The 21,727-nt window shown below is 45.8% G+C and overlaps 1 protein-coding gene across 3 annotated transcripts in view; it reads right to left on the bottom strand.

Moving 5' to 3' along the window:
- Nucleotides 1-317: 317 nt before the first annotated feature.
- PTPA (protein phosphatase 2 phosphatase activator) overlaps nucleotides 318-21,727 on the bottom strand; it is a 22,605-nt gene continuing 1,195 nt past the window's right edge. For 2 of the 3 annotated variants that reach the window (XM_070955784.1, XM_070955783.1), the window contains exons 2-10: nucleotides 15,303-15,406; nucleotides 14,322-14,408; nucleotides 12,370-12,495; nucleotides 11,699-11,816; nucleotides 9,974-10,073; nucleotides 9,527-9,651; nucleotides 8,381-8,481; nucleotides 898-1,005; nucleotides 318-428 (exon numbers count right to left, since the gene is read on the bottom strand). In XM_070955784.1, the coding sequence (XP_070811885.1) occupies nucleotides 354-428; nucleotides 898-1,005; nucleotides 8,381-8,481; nucleotides 9,527-9,651; nucleotides 9,974-10,073; nucleotides 11,699-11,816; nucleotides 12,370-12,495; nucleotides 14,322-14,408; nucleotides 15,303-15,362 (900 nt within the window). In that variant the 5' untranslated portion in view covers nucleotides 15,363-15,406 and the 3' untranslated portion in view covers nucleotides 318-353. Of the gene's footprint in view, nucleotides 429-897; nucleotides 1,006-8,380; nucleotides 8,482-9,526; nucleotides 9,652-9,973; nucleotides 10,074-11,698; nucleotides 11,817-12,369; nucleotides 12,496-14,321; nucleotides 14,409-15,302; nucleotides 15,407-18,743; nucleotides 18,856-21,727 lie in introns of those variants that run through there. The other variant, XM_070955782.1, reaches the window with a different exon arrangement.

Below are 21,727 nucleotides of genomic sequence, written 5' to 3'. Positions count from 1 at the left end.
AGCATGTGTATTTCCCCAGCAAAATATACAGCACAGCTCAGAGAAGCAAAACCCCCCACCTACCACCACCATTTTAAGGACACCAACCATCCTGGGGCAAATGAAAAAAGGGGTGCAGAAGAGGGGGACCATTGTGTGGCCCGAGTGAAGTCCACCTCTTGCCTTTTTTCTTTCTTTTTTTTTTGTGCCAATGCCAGGATCTTCTTGGACAGTTGTGCCCTGCCAGGCTCCTGCCGAAAGGAAGGAGCATCAAGGCCGGCGGGGTTTTGGGGTGACTAGGAAGGGGAGCCCCCCACCCCACCCCCGCCGTTCTCCAGGACTCCCCCCCCCGGTCCCATCACCAACAGAGCTCCTTAAGGTGCGACAGGCTGGATAGGAAGCAGGCTGCCGAATTTGAAGTGCTGAATGACGGGGAACTTCTCCAGGCACTAAAAAAAGGGGAAAGAAATGGAAGAGGGACAGAAGTTTGATATCCGGCATCCATCATAGTCTGGAGTCACCAGGCAAAAAGTTCAGGATCCCCAGGCCTGAGGGTAAATTGGCCCCAAACCATCCAGTCAGCTTTCAGGCCTAAAGCAGGACTAGAACTCCCCTTCTCCTGGTGATTGCCCCTAAGTCACCCAGCTGGCTTTCATGACCATAGAACTCTCCGTCTCCCACTTCCTATCCTGGTACCTTCAACACTAGACCAAACTGGCTCGTGAAAAGTCCAAAGTGACTGATAAATGCCAGCTTTTCACATTCATGGACAGCCTAATACACTCAATATAGCCTCTCAAGGTCGGACAGATGTTTGACCCAGAACTAAATATAAATTTAATTAATTAAAATTAAATTAAATAAACTAGGACATCTGGATGGAGAGGTGCAGTCCCCACTTCCTCTGCCTTTCCTTACCTCGGCTTTATACATCCGGATGAGCCCCTGATTGACTTTGGACCACGAAGGGACGGCGCTGATGTTCCACAGCTGGTTGGAGTGCTCAGGGAAGGGGCCCGTCTTCATCTGGAGGGCAAAAGGAAAGAGTGTTAACCTTGAGGCACATCCCCACAAACAAACTAGAGCCCAAAGCGGTTAACTAGGAGTGTAAAAAAAACCCACACGGGGTCCCCCTCAAATTTTATTATGCAGATCTGGGGAGAAGAACGTTTCAATGCCTAATGGCATTTTTCCACTTTGCTGTGGCTGCACCCGGAGGAGAAACTGTTGGGAGAAAAAGAGGGCCTGAAATTCAGAACACCATTACAGTACTTGCTGTTGGTCTAAACTTAATTCAGTTTATCCCAAGTGGAGCGGTCTACACAACGCAGTGAATCCCAAAACTATTAGTTAATCCTCAACCTACGACCATAACTGGAGTTCTGATCCCAATGGCAGCGTGGAAGCTTCTGGTGCTAAAGAGTTGGGGACTTTCTGGAACGCTGGCACACAAGTCATGACGATCGTTAAGCGATTCACCATGTGACTGTACAATTTTTTTTGTGGCGGTTGTGAACAGAACACGTCAGTCATAAAATGAATCCGTTTTGCTCAATGCGCGTTTTTTGCCAGAGGTCAGAAGTAAAGACCGAAAACTAGTCATGATTATTTCATGATGCAAATGGCGGTCAATGCCAATCAGAAGCCAAGCGCCCCAAATGCTATTTTCAAAGTTCTGACGGCTGCACGGACACTGCACAGAGACTCTAGAACAGTGGTTCTCAACCTTCCTAATGCCGTGACCCTTTAATACAGTTCCTCATGTTGTGGTGACCCCCAACCATAAAATTATTCCTAAAACTATTGAAAATATGTGTTTTCCAATGGTCTTAGGCGACCCCTGTGAAAGGGTCATTCGACCCCAAAGGGGCCCCGACCCACAGGTTGAGAACCACTGCTCTAGAAAGAGTGTAGAGAAGAGCAACAAAGATGATAAGGGATCCAGAGGCTAAATCGTACAATGATTTAAGGGAACCAGCTTATCTCTAGCTGATTGAAGAAAAGGATTAGCATGATAGCCATCTTCCAGTACTTGAGGGTCTGTCACAGAGAGGAAGGGGCCAACCTATTCTCCAAAGCACCAGAGGGCAAGACAAGAAGTAAAGGGGTGGAGAGAAGCAACTTAGAATTAAGGAGAAATTTCCTGGCAGTGAGAACAATTAATCAGTGGAACAGAAGTTGCCTCCAGAAGTTGTGGGTGCTCCCATCACTGGAGGCTTTTAAGAAGAGACTGGACAGCCATTTTACTGGAATGGTGTAAGGTCCCTTCCAACTCTGCCTTTCTCTTATTTATTTCCTGCCTGCCAATCTGCACCCAGCCCAACCCTGCCCACGAGGCCAAAAGACCGGTTCTGCCGGCTGGCTGGGCATCCAAGCTGTTTTGGAAGGCGGAGACAGACGTGCCGCCCCTCCCGTTGAGGTGATCTGATTTCTCCAACAATCTGCAGGGGGGGACGGCCCCCCAAAAGGGCCGCACCTCCCACTTTTTCTAATTCCAGCCTTCCTCGTTTGCCTGAGACCTTTTGCAAGGAAGAGATTCGGATGAACTCCCAAGCAAGAGGCGCAGGGCTTGTGGGGAGGCGGAAAAAAAGCAGCGGAGTTACTTTTCTTGGACAGGATTCTGGGGCACACCCTTGAGAAGAAAGCTGGCTCTGTCTGGGGTGGGGGTGGGGGGGTGGAAGAGAGAGAGGAGGAGGAGGAGGAGGAGGAGGCTGGGAGGGAATGCAACTCAACTTGCCTAGAGGGAAGTTTCCATGACATCATCCACCACAGAGCTGCAGCGCCAGCTGAAAAGCAAGCCTGGGAAGTCAGCAGCAGCCCTTGTGCAGGATGCGGATTTTAAAATAACTCACTTCCTCCTCCTCCTCCTCTTCCTCCTCCTCTCTCCAGACCTAAAGCACACAGAATATTCAGACTGCAAACCCCCCAGCACCAAAAACAATGGGGGGGGGAGAGGAGGAAGAGAAGGAGAGGAAGGAGGGATTTAAAATGGGTTGGTGGAAGGGGGGGGGAAGTGATCGCCTTTTAAATGCACAAAAAATCTCTACACTCAGTGCGAAGGTATTTTGGGGAAGAGATGGGCAATACGGTGAGGGGCTGGTGGGGGGTGAAAATAGGTGATCAGCCCCCTCCTCTTCCTCCTCCTCCCGTGGTCAGTCCCCTTTCTCCACCCTTTTTGTAGCAAGGCCTGGATTTCATTTCTGCCCCCAACAGCTGCAAAAGGTCTCCCGCCTCCATCCTCAAGAGCCAAGAAAAGGACAGCGGGTTGCTAGTTTCTCCTTGCTAAACCCACAAGGGTTTAGCCAGGAACAGAAGCACAAATTTGGGGTGGGGGGAAAAAGAGGGAAAGAAAAAAGATCGGGTTCCCCGGCCCCCCCCCCCCCCCGTATTTGGGTGACCAGTTGATGAGAACCTAAAAGGTTATCGGGTTCTTTATAGAATTTCTTCGGCCGAAAGAAAGCGAGGAAAAAAAATATCCCCAAACGGGAGAAAAAAAGCCAGAAGGACAGGGGTGGGGTAAGGAATGAAGGAACACAAAAGTCTGCTTTTTCGGATGAGAAATCTGCCACGCCTGCTTTTCAAGCTCCTAGTCCTCAAGGGCTCCAGCACGGGGGAGGGGGGGAAATGCAGATTGCGAGCTACAGGTTGACCTTTATACAGGTAGTCCCCGACTTACGCCCACAATTGAGTCCACGGTTTATGTGGCTACGTGAAGTGAGTTTTGCCCCATTTATTAAGTGAATCACTGCAGTTGTTAAGTGAGTCACATGGTTGTTAAGTGAATCTGGCTTCCGCACTGACTTGGCTTGTCAGAAGGGAACCTCCCACCGTCCCGGGAGACTGCGACTGTCATAAATCTGAATCAGTTGCCAAGCGTCTGAATTTTGATCACGAGATCAGATTCACTTAACAACCGTGTGACTAATTTAACAACTGCAGTCATCCGCTTAACGACTGTGGCGAGAAAGGCTGTAAAATGGGGCCAAACTCACTTAACAAACGTTTTGCTTAGCAACAGAAATTCTGGGGCTCCATTGTAGTTAAGTTGAGGACCACTTTTAAATAAACCGCTATAAAGTGGCACAGGGCTTCTTCGTTATATATATATATATATATTGGAAGGGACCTTGGAGGTCTTCTAGTCCAGCCCCCTGCTCAGGCAGGAGACCCTACACCATCCCAGACAAGTGGCTGTCCAGTCTCTTCTTGAAATCCTCCAGTGATGGGAGGCAAGCCGTCCCACATCCTATTTCCAATCTGAGCGCTCACCTTTGTGACAGAGGGCAAGGCTGAATTCCAACGGCCTTAACCTAAGGACGGGAACTGAAGCCTGGAGGGGCCGAGGCCCCAATTCGGAAAAAAAGGCCAGAGGCAGCAGGAGCTGCAGAGCCTTCTTAGTCATGCCCGGCCAGATCCTCAAAAGAGAATGATAGGCTGACTCATCCAGGCTGCGTCAGTCAGCTCTGGCAAAGTTGGTCAGATGTTTTTAAGTCCTTCCCAAGAAGCGGCTCGTTTGAGGCTCGTCCAAAGCGAACCGAGGGGTTGGGCTGATCGATGTTTCTATTTATTTATTGGATTGTTATCCCTCTTTTACGGGTGGGTGTGGGTGTGGGTGTCTTCGACTTATGACTGCAACTGAGCCCATTTCTGCCACTAAGCGAGACAGTTCTCAAGGGAGTTTTGCCACAGGGAATGAAGGGAATGATCTCCGTTATTAACTTAGTCGCAGGGTTATTAAGTGAATCTGGCTTCCCCATTGACTTGGCCAAAGGGGATCACGTGAGCCCTGTATTTCTAAAGTGATCTGTCCTTGTCTTTTTCACCCCTTCCTAAATTTGTTTGCCTACGTAGCAGAGCAAAAGCTGGACGTACAGCAGAGAACGCATTTTGTGCTGAAAACAGGTTGCAGAAAGGAGACCAAAAACGTGAAGGAGTTAGCAGGGATGGATAGATTATTTTAATTTTAAAAAGAAAGTATCTAGTTTTGTTTCTCTCTAGAGTTTTGTAGTCGAAACGGAAAAAATATATATATGAAAATTTGATTTTGGGTTTGGCCGATTAGATTAGCCGGCGAGCATTCACTAAACATGAAAAAAATAAAAAGCTGAGGTTGTAATTTTATTTTCCAAGTCACCATTTTTTCTTTCCCCTTTCCTTCTCTTCCCCTATTTCCCGACCATCTCCCTTTGCACTTTAGAATTACAGAATAAAAGAGCTGGAAGGGATCTTGGAGATCTTTTAGTCCAACCCCCTGCTCAACCAGGAGACCCTATAACATTTCAGACAAACGGCTGTCCAATCCCTTCTTGAAAACCTCCAGGGATGGAGCACTCATAACTTCTGGAGGGAAGCTGTTCCACTCACTGTCAGGAAATTCCTCCTTCCTTTCCTTCCTTCCTTCCTTCCTTCCCTTCCCCTTTCCTTTTTCGTTCCTCACTTTATTATTTGTACAAAGTAACTCAATTGCATTTTATATGATGATCAACTACAATAGAAACAATATCTTTTTTAAAAAGATGAGACAGAAAAACCGTTCAGCGCTTGCAGAAAAGGGACATGGGGCCCAGACAAGTAAAGCCTCTCTTGCCTGCCCCTTCGCGGCCAGGGACCCACAAGGTGGCTGTGGCTTGGGGCAGATGGCGGTTTGTGTTTGTGTTTGCGTTCCAAAGGGATGACCTTTCGCGCAGCCTCGGTTACGAAACCAGAGTTTGGCACCCTGAAACTCCACTCCGCCCAAGCAGGTGGGCATCACCGCGGTGCCAAACGGACATCTGCTGGAGAGGGGAGATTGGGGACGAAGTGGTGGAGTTTTAGAAAAAGAAGAAGAAGAAAGCAAAGAGGCAGGGAAAAAAGAGAGAGGTAGAAAGAAAGGAACTGCAGCTGATTCCAGCCACAAAGAAAAGAACGAGCCGGGGAGAGAGAAGGATGGAGAGAGAGAGTGAGTCCCGCAGTGACCCCAAGGGAACAGAATGAGTCAGGGTAACCATATTGAGCAGGAAATTACTCACAGACGCTGCGTTCCTGCCTCTCTGTTCCCAAGAGAATCGGCCTTTTGTAAATGGTTCCTCTGTCAGTTGAAAAAAAAAAATTAAGAGGGGGGGCAGAGAGGAGATGGAAAAGGGGAGGAGGGAAGGCAGCTGAGCCCAGCACCTTCCTGTCCGTGGCTTCCCTTCCAGCCAGGAAGGGCTTAGCATTCCTGCCTTTCCCCCCCTCCCCCCAAGCCCCAAACAAGCAATGCAAAGCTTTTAAAAATGTTTTATTTTTCCTCTACACCCCTTTCTCAACCCGCACACCCTTACTGAAATTATTAAATTATTCTGTAATAAATGATTATTAAATTATTCTGTTATTTTGAAATTGGAGCTGTCCCTTCCCAAAACTTCCCCAAATTTAGGAGCTGGATTTATTTATCGATTTGGAAAAATTTTATTAGCCGCCCATTCTAACTGCAAGATTGAAACTGGGGAGAGGAGGCAGGGACCGGGGCAGGTGGGGGTTGAAAAGGGGGTGTAGAGGAAAAAAAACCAATAAAACCTTTGCATTGCATGTTTGGGACTTTGGGGGGAAAAAAGGCAGGACTGCTAAAACCTTCCTGCTTTTTTTTCAGGCGTGGGATTTGTGAGTGGGAAGGCAATCGACTTCTGGCCCAAGATTTGGGCCTGTTCACTCACCCCCTGGGGTGTGTGTGTGTGGGGGGGTGGAGATCTGTTTGGAAATGAGGCCAGAGGGGACCCCACAAGAGACAGGGAGATGCTCTTGCTGAACAAAGGAACAAAGCCGGGGGGTGGGAAGGAAGGAGGCTGCCTGGGAACCGAAGGGCTACGCCAGCCAGCCAGCCGGGTGGGTAAGAAGAGAAGTGAGGCTGAGGGTGGACTGTCCTGGCCCCCGCCGTAAGGAGCGTGTGGTCCCTCTTTTGAGGATCTGCAGCCACAACTCCAGAAGTCAAGCCATTCCACCGGTTAATTGTTTTTGTTGTCGGGGGAAATTCCTCCTTAAGTTGTAGCTTGCTTCTCTCCTTGATTAGTTTCTACCTGTAACTTCTTGTCTTGCCTTCAGGTGATTTAGGTTGACCCCCTCTTCTCTGTGACAGCCCCTCAAGTACTGGAAGACAGCTGTGCTGTCCACTCCTAGGCCCAACCCATGCAATTATTACAAAAGAAATGCCCACCCTACTGACCATCATGGTGGAGACTAGCAGGAGAGCGAGAGGTTTCTTGGCTAACAGCTAACAGACATCTGCTGTCCATTCAACAGAGTTTTCTTATTGCGTAAATCTGCTGGAATTTGCTATCCCCGTTATACAGCTGTGGGCTATGCGCTCTCTTATCTGACCGTTCCCTAGGCGGTATCACTTCCCCCACATCTCCAAAGGTCATCCCCACATACCATGACCTCCCCCTCCTCCCCTTCCTAGGCTGAGATTCGGAGCAGAAAAACAAAACTCCTCTTCGGCCACGTTGTGGATGCTGTAGTTCTATCGTTTTGCCACTAGGGGCCAATATTGTGCTGGGAAAATCTGATCTGAAGGTCGCGAGAGGGGATCATGTGACCCTGGCACGCGGCAACCGTCATAAGTACCAGCCAGTTGCCAAGTGTCTGAATTTTGATCATGGGACCGTGGGGATGTTGCAACCATCACAAGTGTGAAAAACAGTCATAAGTCGCTATTTCCAGTGCTGCCGTAACGTTGAATGGTCACTAAACGAGAGGTTGTAAGTTGAGTATCTGCAGTCTTGGGCCAAACAGAGAAGGCCAAGCCTGGTTTTAGGAATAAAAGTGGGGCTTTTACAGGAAATGAGGTGTTGTTCTTTTTTTAGTCAAATCCTTTTCATAAAATCAAGAAAGCACTAGGTGGAGCTGCAATTGGTGCCTAGCCCACAAATTTTCCAAGCCGAGGCTTTAAGCCGGGTTTCTTTCAAGTGGCTGCAAAAATTGGGCTTCCTTCCAGAATACAAAACTACAAAGAGTCCTTGGCTATTCATTTAGTGACCGTTCAAAGTTACCACGGCACTGAAAAGTGACCCAGGACCGTTTTTCACACATACGACTGTTGCGTCATCTGATCAAAATTCGGAGGCTTGGAAACTGGCATGTACTTATGACGGTTGCAGGGTCATGTGATCCCCCTTTGTGACCTTCCAGCAAAGCCAGATTCACTTAACAACCTAGCTTAACAACTGCGGGGGATTTGCTTAATAGCCGTGCCAAGAAAGGTCGTAAAGTGGGGCCAGACTCACTTCATTAACTCGCTTAGCAACGGAAATCTTGGGCTCCAGGGGGGAGGGGGAGTCGTGATTCATTTCATTTCATTTCATTGTATTAGATTCAAGGGCTACCTGTCTCTGCTCCGCCAAAGTTCAGCTCAAAGAAACGGAAGGGAAAGGCGCAATCCCAGCCTCACCTCTGTGATGAACCGGATGCATTCGAGGAACATGTAGTCCTTACGGTGCTCGTTCACCACCCTCTCATCCACAAAGTGCCGGGGTTCCAGGTTGGGGTGATCTAAAAACAGGATTTTTTTTCAGAGTGGCTGGAGGAAGTTCAGCCCTGGAGGAGATTTACTGGAGCCTGGCAATGCCCCTCTGCTCTTCAAAACGGACCCCAAAGAGCAGAAAATTCTGAACAGGGCCGGAGAAATGGCTTGACAGCAGAACAAAAAAAAAAAAAGGTATTCTCTTACAGGTAACCCTTGACTTATAACCGTTTGTTTAGTGACCGTTCAAAGTTACAATGGCACTGCAAAAAAGTGTCTTTTTTCCACTTAGGACTGTTGCAGCATCCCCACGGCCACGTTATGAAAATTCAGATGCTTGGCAACTGGCGTGTACTTATGACGGTTGCAGTGTCCTGGGGTCCGGTGATCCCCTTTAGCGACCGTCCGACAAGCAAAGTCCTTGGGGAAGCCAGATTCACTTAACAACCCTGTTACTAACGACGACACTTAACAACCGTGGTGAGAAAGGTTGTAAAACAGGGCCGAACTCACTTAGCAACCGTCATGCTTAGAGATGGAAACTTTGGGCTCAATTGTGGCTATAAGTCAAGGACTACCGGTATGGAGGGAACCTGCCTACTGCAGAAGGCAGAAATCCCGTCGATATTTTGGCCTGGGGTTTAAATTTTTATTAATCCTTTGCTTTCCACTCTTTCGAGTCCACGGTCCACATTCCTTTCCCAATCCTGTTTTCTAAACTTCCAGGTTTACCTAACAGTTACACATAACTGGGGGGCCCCTGAGCCAGCCCCTCTCTCTCAGCCCAAGGAGGCAGGCAATGACAAACCACTTCTGAAATCTTGCCAAGAAAACTGTGGGGACTGATAGTAAATAAATACCCTTTATAGCCCCTTTAAAAGAAATGGCAGCAATAAAAATATTTTTTCCTAAAGAGCAAGAAAAAGAAAAAGAGAGAAGCGGAGACAAAGAGAAAAAGAGAGACAGAAAGAGAAGAGAAACAGGGAAAGAAAAAGAGAGAGAGACAAACAGAAAAACAGAGAGAAAAAGAGAAAGAGAGAACGAGAGAGAGAGAGAGAGAATATCCCTGCTTACCAATCAATTGAGAGCTTCCCCAAATGAAGGGGAGGAACTGAAAGTCGTCCAGACCCCAGACTCCTTGACTGCCAGCTGGCTCCATCCGATAGGTTTTCTGGAGTTTCCGCATCACTTCCAAGTACCTGAAACCAAATAAAATTGGGTGGGTCAGGATTATATAGCAGCTGACCACTGACTCCCTGAAACAAACCTCCACAGGAACTCAATGGGAAAAGCCCTTCCCATCTTGGACCAATAATGGAATGACCGGAAGAGGAAGCAGAGGGAGAATTTGGGGAGGGGATTTGGGATCTTAGTCAATGCCATAACACGGGCAGAACCTGGGGGTTGGACTAGAAGACCTCCAAGATCCCTTTAAAAAAAGCTTTCGGAAATGAAATGATATCCGCTATCTGAGAACTTGCTCCAAAGTGGCGTTCTCAACTTTGGCGGCATGGACTTTACCTGTTGAACACTTTGAAGACGATGGCCAGCTGATCGTCCAGCCGGAGGACGCCGGTTTTGCAGAGGCAGCAAAGGAAGGCAGCGAAGGCCGCTTCGTGGCCTGTGGGGAGAAGGGAGATGCTCAGGATGAAGAAGAGTTTGGTCTAGGGGTTAAGGTCAAGGCTACAAAACCAGGAGGCGGTGAGTTCTAGTCCGGCCTTAGGCATGAAAGGTGGCCGTCTGACTTTTGGGGCAGTCCCTCTCTCTCAGCTGAATCCACCTCACAGGGTTGTGGTTATGGAGAAAAGAGGAAGAGGAAGGAGCATTTGGTATGTCCACCGTCTTTGAGGGATTTGTAAAAATAATAAAAGTGAGGTTGAAATGAATAGTTAAAAATAAGAAACAAAAGATGCCCAGGCTTAAGAAGAGGCCCTCCAGATGCTGCAAAAGGTACAGGTGAGGAACTCTTTCAAATCTCATTATTTTGAGAAATAAAATAAAACTTTCCCCCAGGAATTCTGTCCTCTTGTCTGCATGAAAGTGACCCATGTATTTCTCAATTCTGGCAACCTTAAGATGGGTGGATTTCAACTCCCAGAATTCCCCAGCCGGATCCTATTTTATTATATAACTGCGTCCGTATTGAAGAAGGCTAGAAGTAACTTTTTTGCATGTTTGTTTTGTTCCTTTTGTATATGTGTCACTTTTTAAACTATTTTTACATCCCCTTCAGGTTGTAATTTTGTATTTTAATTGTGTACTTTTGAAAGCTAGTAACAAAAAGTTAAAACAAACAGTCATTCCAAACATTTTAAGGAGCCTCTGCATGTGTGCCAATACATGGAGCTAATCTCGGTCTGTGGACCCAGGGTTCTATTTAACATTTCCAGAAAACTCAAAAAAAAAAAAAAAAAGCCTTCACACAACACAGTTAAACCTCAGTCTAGCTCTCTCTGCTGTGATGTCACACAAAATGACAATCCCATTTGTGGGTCAGGCTGGCTGGAAATGAATTGCTTGTACATTCAGGAAAACTAGGCTGGGCCAGAGCTATGTAAAAAGTCACAGCAGAAGGAAAGGTGAGTTGTGTGGGTGGGTAGGTGTGCGTGCGTGCGTGCATTCATGTGAATATCTCATGTGGTTCCTGCTCCCTCCAAGCTAAACTGAGGTTCAGTGTTGAACTACCAGGAATGAAACAGGAATTGGAGCTAGAGGTAACCAGGATGACAGTGCCGACTGGTGGCTGATTGCGGCTTTACTGCGGGTTCTCTTGAATTTTTCATGCATTTTTTTTTTAAAAAAAGGATCAACTAGGCTTTCCAAAAGTTCCTTCTTTGGCTCAGCAGCAGCAGTAGCAGCAGCAGCTGTTTTAAAGTATGTTGCTCGGTTGCATTAGCAGTTTTGGCACACACGAAACCCAACTTTTGACAACAGGGATCATGATGCTTGGCAATGAAACATCTGCAAGGCAACCAAAGCCCTCCTTCTCCTCCCAAATCCCACTCCCTTCTAGCACTGATGATGTTACCTAGTTGGGTATTGAAACGTCTGCAAGAAAGCCACCATGTTCAGAGAGCACCAAGGACCCCAAAGCCAGTTGTTACTCACGCCCACAAATCCATCTGCCATGCTGAAGGGCTGTCCTCCCTGGGGGCCAGACACCCACTCCCATCATCCCCGGGAGCCGACCAGAGTTGTTTAGAAGATGAGCGGCTATATAAATGCTTTAAATCAATAAACAGATACCTGTGCCATAGTCGATGCGAGTCGAATTGCCAACGGACTCTTTCAAGTACACAGCCACCTCGGGCACGGCGTCAGCTTGCTGTTTGGGGACGACAGTTGCCACCAAGGACTCTGCCCCCTAAGATTTAGCCATAATCGAGCAATTAGAGACCCCATCATGGCAATCCAGGCCGAAGAATAAATCTACAAGCTGAGCGCGTCCCCCTCCTTATCCAGCTATTATTCACAACGGCCAACCCAAAGGAAACGACAGAGGTGTGGACTTCAGCCCCCAGCATGCCTCTGGTGGCATTTGGCCGTGGATAAGGCTTCTGGGAAATGGAGGCTGGGAAAGAGATTGTGTGGCTGGCTGAGGAATTCTGGGGGTTGAAGTCCACAAGTCTTAAAGTTGCCAAGATTGGAGGCTCCTGACCTAGGAGAATGTAAGATGGCCACGAGACTGGAAATCCAGGGGTATAAGCTCATGCAACAATAAATCAGATTTTTTAAAAAATACCCTTGTTTTGCACTTGAGCCCCTGAGCAAGGGGTTAGGCCAAATGGCCTCTAACGCCCTTTACAACTCTGGGACTCTTTTCGGCCTAAGCTGACTTGGCAAAAGCAGGTTTACTTCTGACCCTCTCTCCATGAGACCCTCCGCCCCCTCTCTTTCAGCCCTTCCTCCCAGCCTACCTGGTCCACTTTTGCGTACCACGTCCGGAAAGCTTTGTTCCCGAAGCGAGAAGGCTGATCCATGGGGGGCGTCTCATCGATCCACCGATCCAACGTGTTGAGGAGCGTGACTAGCTTTTCGATGGGCTGTTGGGAAGAAGGTACAGTGGTCCTATCAGCCGGCGGTAAGCAAGCCTTGAAACGGAATTCACACCACACCACGCACCCTGTTCTGCCAGATTTACCGCTTTATTAAAGCACCAGAGAGGCCACGCTGGGAATGCTGCGTGCAATTCTGGTCACCACGATACAAGAAAAAAAAAAAGATGCTAAGGCCCTGGAAAGTGTGCAGAGGACCGCAGAATAAATTCTGCCTAAATTCTCATCTGCAACATTGGACCATCTGAATGGGGGAGGAGGGGGGAATGGAGGAAAACCCAGGGGATGGGAGGCAGGCTCAACATTGATCTGCAGCCAGGGGAGGAAAATGAAACTTAAGGAAGATGTCTTGGAGGAGGGCAAGAAGGACAATCGCCTGCAACTCAAGTATTTGTGTTTGCAAGGTCAGGATAGGATGCCTTCCTTCCTTCCTTCTTTCCTTCCTTCCTCCCACCTGCCATTCTTTCCTTTCCTTTTTCCCTTTCTCCATGTTTTCCCCTCCTCATCTACCTTCCATCCCTTTCTTTTCCCTTTCCCATTTTCCTCCCTCCCTCCCCTTCCCACTTTCTTTCCTTCTTTCCTTCCTTTCTTTTTCCATCTTCCTTTCTCTTTCCTCCTTTTCCTCTCTTTCTCCCCTTTTTTCCCTGTCACTTTCCTTCCTTCCTCAATCCTCCCTTCTCCCTTCTCCCCTCTTTCTTTCTCTTCGTTTTATATACTGCAGTCCTAGGCTTGTTTGAGCTTGATCAATTAATTCACCGGATCTTTCCCCTCCAAATGTACAGAAGCCCTTGTGGGAAAAAAAATCCTCAGCATGGAAAGGTGGGGAAGAGAGGGGGGGGGAGGAGAGAGGACAAAGACAACAGTGGTTCCCTCGACTTTGCCAGAGGCGGCTTCCTTCGTGAGAAATCCTTCAGGCCCTTGGGCCAAAGTTCGACCATCACTCACTCTGCCGTGTCAGACAGGAAACTGTCAAGCCCACCAATTTTCCCAGCTCTTCAAGCATGAGCTGAGTGGGAAGGAGGCCGGGGAGGGAGGGAGGGGCTGCAATTCAACCAGCGCAGCAGCGTGCAAAGCAGAAGTAAAACGCAACTGAGCAGAACCAGCCCGAACTAAGACTTGCAACGAATGTCAAAAATAATTTTAAAAAGTTTTGTTCAACGTGTAAGAGCAAGAAAAAAGTCAAGGAAACCATCGGGCCACTAATGGGGAAACGTGGCAAGGAAGTGATAGGCAGCAGGGAGAAAGGCTTAAGCCTTATAAAAACTGGCGGAGGTTCCATCTGCAGCCACAGCTCTGTTCCTAACCCTGGTTCAAAGCTCAGAGCCCAAACTCAACCGGTTTCCGAACCGTCTCCCGTTTCAATCAGTTCAAAAGTCCCTTTCGCTAAAGGCCTCGGCTGCCTCGGTGTCGTTAGTGTACGGGAAGGGTATGGCTGCCGTCAGCCTCCCTCAGGAACAGGCTACCCCAGATGCCTCCGATCTCTCTTTAATCAATTTTTGCTGTGGTTGGATTAGCAGCCGAGATTGGTTTGCCTGCTGATGCGGCCGCTCGGTCTGCCTGCAGCTGAGATCCTTGCTGTTTTCCAAGTCTCTCTTTCAAGCAAGGGAAGGAAGGGGAGGTGGAAATCCCTCTCTCTTTCTCCTTCTCCTCCTTTCTCTCTCTCTCCAAGGAAAGGAAGGAAGAAACGGAAGCCTGTTTGACATTAGGTTGTGGCTGCTCCATGACTGGAGATTTTCAAAAAGAGACTGGGAGGCCATTTGACTGGGGTGGTATCTCTCACCTAGGATTCTACGAGAGACCAAAAGAAGGCCTACCTCCGAGACTTTATATTCGCAGGTCAACTTCTTTCCCTTGATTCCCTCGTTCAAGGTGAGAATGAAGCCCATGTAGTCAGCATACGCCTGTTTAAAAACACACCGTATAAGGACCAGCAGTACAGGTAGACCTCTCGACTTGCAACAGTTCATTTAGTGACCGTTTGAAGTTACAACGGCCCCAGTGGTGAAATTCAAATTTTTTTACTACCGCTTCTGTGGGTGTGGCTTGGTGGGAGTGGCAGGGAAAGGATACTGCGAAATCTCCATTACTACCCCACTCCAGGGGAAGGATACTGCAAAATCCCCATTCCCTCCCCACTCCTGGGGGAAGGATACTGCAAAATCCCCATTCCCACCCCACTCTGGGGCCAGCCAGAGGTGGTATTTGCTGGTTCTCCGAACTGCTCAAAATTTCCGCTACCGGTTCTCCAGAACCTGTCAGAACCTGCTGGATTTTACCCCAAACAGCCCTGAAAAAAGTGACTTAGGATCATTTTTCACACTTAGGACCGTTTCAGCATCCCCAGGGTCATATGATCAAAATTCAAACGCTTGGCAATTGGCTCATATTTATGACGGTTGAAGCATCCTGGGTTGGGGGGGGTGTCACGTGATCCCCTTTTGCAACCTTCTGACAAGCAAAGTCAATGCAGAGGCCAGATTCCCTTAGTAACTTAACAACTGCAATGGTTCACTTAACCACTGAGGCGAGAAAGGTTGTAAAATGGGGCAAAACTCACTTAACAAATGTCTTGCTTAGCAACAGAAATTTTGGGCTCCCTTGTGGCTGTATGTCGAGGACTACCTGTATTCCAAGGGACCCTCTCCCTGAGAGGTTAGCTTTCTACATGCAGGGAACAACCTTCGCAGTTATCATTGCTCTCTTAAGACTGGAAAATGGCTTTGGGGTTCCTGCCAGGCCCTGCATCTGCTGCCAGAGCCAAATAAATAATGCCAAGCAAAGCTTTTCGCCCCTACCTGAGACCGCTTCCATTTTGCCATGTCAGGAACCATGTTGATTTCCTTCCTGGGGATCATGAACGTTTGGGACGGAGGAGGAGGCTGGGTCTCCTCCGAGGCTTCTGGAAGAGGAAAAAGCAGATCAAATCACAACAGATCTTGGAGAGTTTCAGCTTCCTTCAGGGGAGGAAAATCTCTTCAGAAGGTTTTTAAATCCGCCTCTCAGTCGGACTGATTGCCTAAGTGAGATGCAAGGGAAGTAGAGTCCAAATGCAATAAATGCAGGAGATTAAGTGTTATCACCCGGGAGTTAAAATCCTCAGGAACCCTGCTTTTGAACTGTTCCGATGATTAGATCTGCAGGCAGCCAGAGGGAACCGTGTGGGTCCAGACGAAGTCAAGTGAACATTTTAAAATAAGGGCTGCATTTCACTGAGGAACTGTTTTAGGTTTCTTAACAAGGAGAAGAGAGAAAAACGAAATTAAATCCCTGCAAACCCCCCCAGTTTTTGCAAACCCCCAGAGAGGCATCACTTATGTAAAGGAGTGCTCTTGGTTTGGAGAGCCCTCTTTCAAAACCACACGCTTCCAAAAAGCGGCGTAGAAATTTGGCAGATTTCAAAAGGGAGCCTACGCTAGTGTTCCTGAGATTGGAGCCGCAGAGTTGTGTTGAAAAATGCACAATGATTAGCTGGAGTGGCAGCAGGATTCCAACTGGCTTCCTGGCCTAGGCATGCAGAACAAGAGACGTGGAAGGGACTTTGGAGGCCTTCTAATCCAGGCAGGAAACCCTAAACCCGTGATGGCGAACCGGTGGCACGTGTGCCAGAGGTGGAAGACAGAGCCCTCTCTGCGGTCACACACGGTATCGCCAGCTGCTCTTCTGGTTATCGGCATGCACATGCGCATCGGCCAGCTGGTCTTTGGGTTTCCGGTGCTCTGGCATGCCACATGCATGCACACGGGTTCCGGTTTGGGCACTAGGTGCCAAAAAGGTTCGCCATCACTGCCCTAAACCATTTCAGACAAATGGTTGTCCAATCTCCAGTATCTGGATACAGAAAGAACTGGAAAATACAAAGGCCCTCAAATAGAAATAGGAGGACTGTGGCAAAAGAAAGCAAAGAATAAGCCTCTTTGGGGCAATTCCCAAAACATCTGGAGCATCACTTGAATACCAACAGCTTTGACCAAATCCACATCGGTCAACTGCAAAAGGCATTTTGATGTAGAACAGCCTACATCCTGCAACTTAACGCCATCAAACGACATCTGTCTATGATTCCATAGGTGGACAAAAATGCCAAATCTAGTCTGAACTGAACTGGCTGTATGATGAACCATAATTTATTATTTGAACACCATCGTCATTGGCAAATTCAACCAACAGTCAATTGCAAAAGGCAGCTCTATCAGCAACGGCTTACATCCTGCAATGATATTTGTAACTCCATCAAACAGCTACCTCTGCCCATCCCAGGTCCTTGGGAAGGTCTCGGATAGGTGGACAAAAATGCCAAATCCAGTCTGAACATCTAGCAAACTGTGCAATGGGCCGCAAAAATTACCTGAACATTTGAACAGTATCAGCATTGACAAATTCACCATCGGTCAATTGCAAAAGGCAATTGGAACAGCTGATATCTTTATAACTGTAACACCACCGAAGAGTCACATCTATCTATGTCAGTTGCTTAGTGAATAAAATGGTAGATCTGAACATCTGGGTGACTGTGCAACGAACCGTAATAATATATTATTTGAACATTTGAATACTATCAGCATTGACAACAATCCCTATCAGTTAATTGCAAAAGGCAGCTTTGCTTGGAACAGCTTACAGGCAGTGCTCGACTTACAACAGTTCATTTAATGACCGTTCAAACTAGTTACAGCGACATTGAAAAAAATGACTTAGGACCATTTTTCACACTTATAACCACTGCAGCATCCCCACGGTCACGTGATTTACATTCACACACTTGGCCACTGATTCACATTCGTGACAGTCGTCGTGTCCCTGGGTCACGTGATCCCTCTCTTACGACCTTCTGACAAGCAAAGTCAATGGGGGGGAGCCGGATTCACTTAATAACCGTGTTACCGATTTATAGCAATTGCAGTGGTTCACTTAGCAACTGTAGCAAGAAAAGGTCGTAAAACAGGGCAAAATTCGCTTAACCAATATTTCGCTTAGCAATGGAAATGTTGGGCTGAGCTGTATAATAGAATATATGATAATTACCATGTTTACACAAATGTTAGAAGTTGAAAGATTATGATTATGTATATCTAAATACTATTATTGTTATTAGTATGTCTATAAAGTATATCGACCCAGACAATACATTCTTCACTAAGCACTTATGGATGTGAAAGAAACAAACTATAAATAAAATGATAGATAGATAGATAGATAGATAGATAGATAGATAGATAGATAATGGAGAGAGAGAATGTAGAGATAGATAATAGATATAGATAGATACTGTAGAGATAGATACTGTAGATAGATAGATATAGATAGATATGGATGGTAGATAGATAGATAGATAGATAGATAGATAGATAGATAGATAGAGATAGATAGATAGATAGAGATAGATAGATAAATAGATAGATAGATAGATAGATAGATAGATAGATAGATAGATAGATAGATAGATAATGGACAGAGAGAATGTAGAGATAGATAATAGATATAGATAGATACTGTAGATAGATAGATATAGATAGATATGGATGGTAGATAGATAGATAGATAGATAGATAGATAGATATAGATAGATAGATAGATAGATAGATAGATAGATAGAAATGGTAGATAGATAGATAGATAGATAGATAGATAGATAGATAGATAGATAGATAGATAGATAATGGAGAGAGAGAATGTAGAGATAGATAATAGATATAGATAGATACTGTAGATAGATAGATATAGATAGATATGGATGGTAGATAGATAGATAGATAGATAGATAGATAGATAGATATGGATGGTAGATAGATAGATAGATAGATAGATAGATAGAGATAGATAGATAGATAGATAATGGAGAGAGAGAATGTAGAGATAGATAAAAAAATGCTGCGTTCAATTGTGGTCGTAAATCGAGGCCTGCCTATATGAACCCCCTCCAACAAGAAATTCCACCCGAGATAAAAAAGCCAAATCCCGTCTGAACCTCTGGCTGACTGTGCCAGCAACCATCATCCCCCAGCCTTGTTATTATGGGATGGAGCCTCGCCCCCTCCCCACACAAGGGGCCCCTGAGAAAAGACCCCCCCCTCATTTTCTCACACGGGGGTGTTTTGTTTCCTCCCTCAGAGGAGCAAAAGACGGCCCCGGCCCGAGGGGGTTACGACGACCCTGCAAAGTAGGCCGTTCCCTTTCTCCTGTCCTGCCCCGCTGGGGAAGGGGGGAAAGGTTTCATTTCGAGGCTGACTGGCCCTTACCCGGCTGTCGCTCGCTCTCGGCCATCTTCTCGGGACTGAGGAGGAACCGTCGCCGTCGCCTTTCAGCCCTCACCACCTGACGGCCCTGAGGAACCGCCGGCCCACCATCTTGGAAAGGGGCAAAGCCGCCGGCGGCGAATAGGAAAGCGCGAAGGGGAAGCCGGAGCGGCCATGTTTGTCAAGGGACACGCCGACTTGGAAGGGCAACGAAGCCTTCCAGGAGGCCGACGGGCAACCGTTACTACTTGCGTCGCGCGCGCGCGCATTGAAGTCCCAGCGTGCGCCTGGCTCGGACGGTGGGAAAGCTGAGATGCTACAGGGGTTCGGCCTCTAGAGGGCGCTCCAATGATGCTGATAATTTTATCATAATTTTATATATATATATAAATATGTATATATACATACACACACACACTCAAGGCAGAGCGAAGCCCAACTTTATATTATATTATTATACTAATATTGTATTGTTAGTATAGGGTGTACAGTGTGTGTGTATATATATATAAAATAGATATATATATATATATACATACATATATATGTTACATATCATATCGTATTTATTTTACATTATATTACAATACATTGCAATACATTACAACGCATTACATTAAATGAAATGTATCTTTTCTTTTATGTACACTGGGAGCTTATGCACCAAAGACAAATTCCTTGTGTGTCCAATCACACTTGGCCAATAAAGAATTCTATTCTATTCTATTCTATTCTATTCTATTCTATTCTATTCTATTCTATTCTATTCTATTCTATTCTATTCTTTTTTAAAAAATAATTTTTATTGAGTATTTTACATTTTAAAACCAAACACACAATAGCAAAAGAAATCAAGAGACAAAAACAAAAAACAAAAACACACGTACCTCAGATGTTAAAATACAATACTAACAACAATTGTAACAATTTTACAACTTTCTGCATTGACTTTTGTCTTTCTATTCTTATTCTATTCTATTCTTATTCTATTCTGTTCTAAAGCATAACATAGTATGAAACTATACTATACTATTACTCTACTATTACCCTACTGTATACTATTCTTATTCTAATTCTACATAATACATTAATCGCACCATAGCATAATATTATACTATGCTATACTATTCTATTTACTTTGCATTGCATTTATTGTATGAGTGTTTAATTTGCAAGCCACCCAGTCTTTAGTCAGGATGGGCGGCTACAGAAATTGAATAAACAAAACAAACAATTTCTTTTTTAATGGATTTAGGCTTAGATTTGGCTTTTTCACCACACATTTTTTTAAAAATATATTGTCACCATGTCTATCTGCTGTAATCCCAAGATAAATATTTACTGAAATAAATGTTTAAAAAATACTATTCTTTTGTGAATTTTGATTTGCTCCTATTCCTTTACTCCATACGGTGCCCAAACAGGAAGACTGGGGCACTTAGCAAATGCCCAGTTTGTATAAAGTCGCCAAGGTGGAAAAACACCAAACTGGCAAAGTATTCAGAGTTCCTTTAGGCACCATGCTTAAAATGCATAAACCGCCCTTTGTTAAGATCCAAAGACAATCTACATCTGCTTTGCAGGGGGAAAAAAATGCCCAGGGTTTGTCTTAATTCCATCATTAAACTCTTGATGCTCTGTGGTTGTTCCCAGCTTTGGTTAATGAATGAGTCATATCGATTCTTTCAACTGTGTTGACTTTGGCAACCTGCGACGTAGACAATCACTCAAGTCACTTTTTATCTTTGACCCACAAGAGAGCTGCCTTCCTTGCCAGCTTTCATCCAAGGTCCTGTTTGTCTTTTGGGCTTACAACCATCCCGCCCCCAACCCCCAAAGATTTTTACCCATAATCCACATCCCTGAATGTTCAACTCTTTAACCATGTGTACATCTTCGGCGTCCACCCTCGTTCTCCCTCCTTGTTTTACAGTCGGAACAAGTGTTTCTCAAGCTGGCAACTTTTAAGACGGGTGGACTTCATCCTCCCCCAAAATTCCTCAACCAGCATGATTTAGGATGGATTGGACTTCAACTCCCAGAATTCTCCAGCCAGCATGCTTTAGGATGGGTGGATTTCCAGGAGGCTTGCTAGGGAATTCTGGGAGTTGAGGTCCACCCATTTTAAAATTGCCAAGGTTGATAATAACCAGTGTGTTAGTTAGTGATGATTTAGCATGTTATGCAAACTCGGTTTGTTTTCTTAATTGTTTCCTAGAGACCCACCCAGATTCTTTGGCAACCAAGTGCCACTTTGTAAACCAAATGGTTTCCTGATTCCTGCCCTCTCTTTTTAAAATTTGATTAATTAAGAGTATTATAACACTTTAGTATTATAATGCATTATGTTGTTTTGTTTCGGTGGTATCTGTACGGTATTGATTAGAGATGATGTAACAGTCTAATGTTTACCTAATTTAAAAAGGACAAAAAAGATTTACACTGGCATTAACTATGATTTGCAATGACAGCATTAATAAGCATAACACAGGTTTAGTTTTTTGCATCCAAAGCTAAATATCGTACAGTAGAGCATATACAAAGAGCTGCCAATTACACCAAAATATGTGTTGCACAATAAAGCTGAAAAACAGCGAGGTCTCTGCTGCGCTGTCCCTTATTGTTGTTTGTGCATGGGAAGAAAAAGAGGAAACAGACCACAAGGCAAAAACAGCAAGAAGAAAAATAGAGGGGGGGAAAGGAATATGGAAGAGGGAAAAAAGAGGGAAAAAAATAAAAGAACACAAGAGGAAAAGGGGGGGAAGAATAAAAGAGGAAAAGTATAAAAGAAAAAGAAGGATGGAATAAGAAGGAAAAGAGGAAAAGGGGGAAAAGAATAAAAGAGGAAAAGCAAAACAGAAAAGGAGAAAGGGGAAAAGGATGACAGAATAAAAGGAAAAGGAAAAAAAAGGGAAACAATGAACGGATAAAAGAGGGGAAAAGCAAAGAATGAAACAGGAAAGGAAGAAAGGAAAAGAAGAAAAAGG

Source organism: Pituophis catenifer, unplaced genomic scaffold (assembly GCF_029215685.1).
Source record: "Pituophis catenifer annectens isolate HBS135680 unplaced genomic scaffold, rPitCat1.0.hap2 SCAF_17, whole genome shotgun sequence".
Taxonomy (NCBI): Eukaryota; Metazoa; Chordata; class Lepidosauria; order Squamata; family Colubridae; genus Pituophis; species Pituophis catenifer.
Note: the sequence above shows the minus strand (reverse complement) of the source record. Positions and strands in the feature narration are given on the sequence as shown.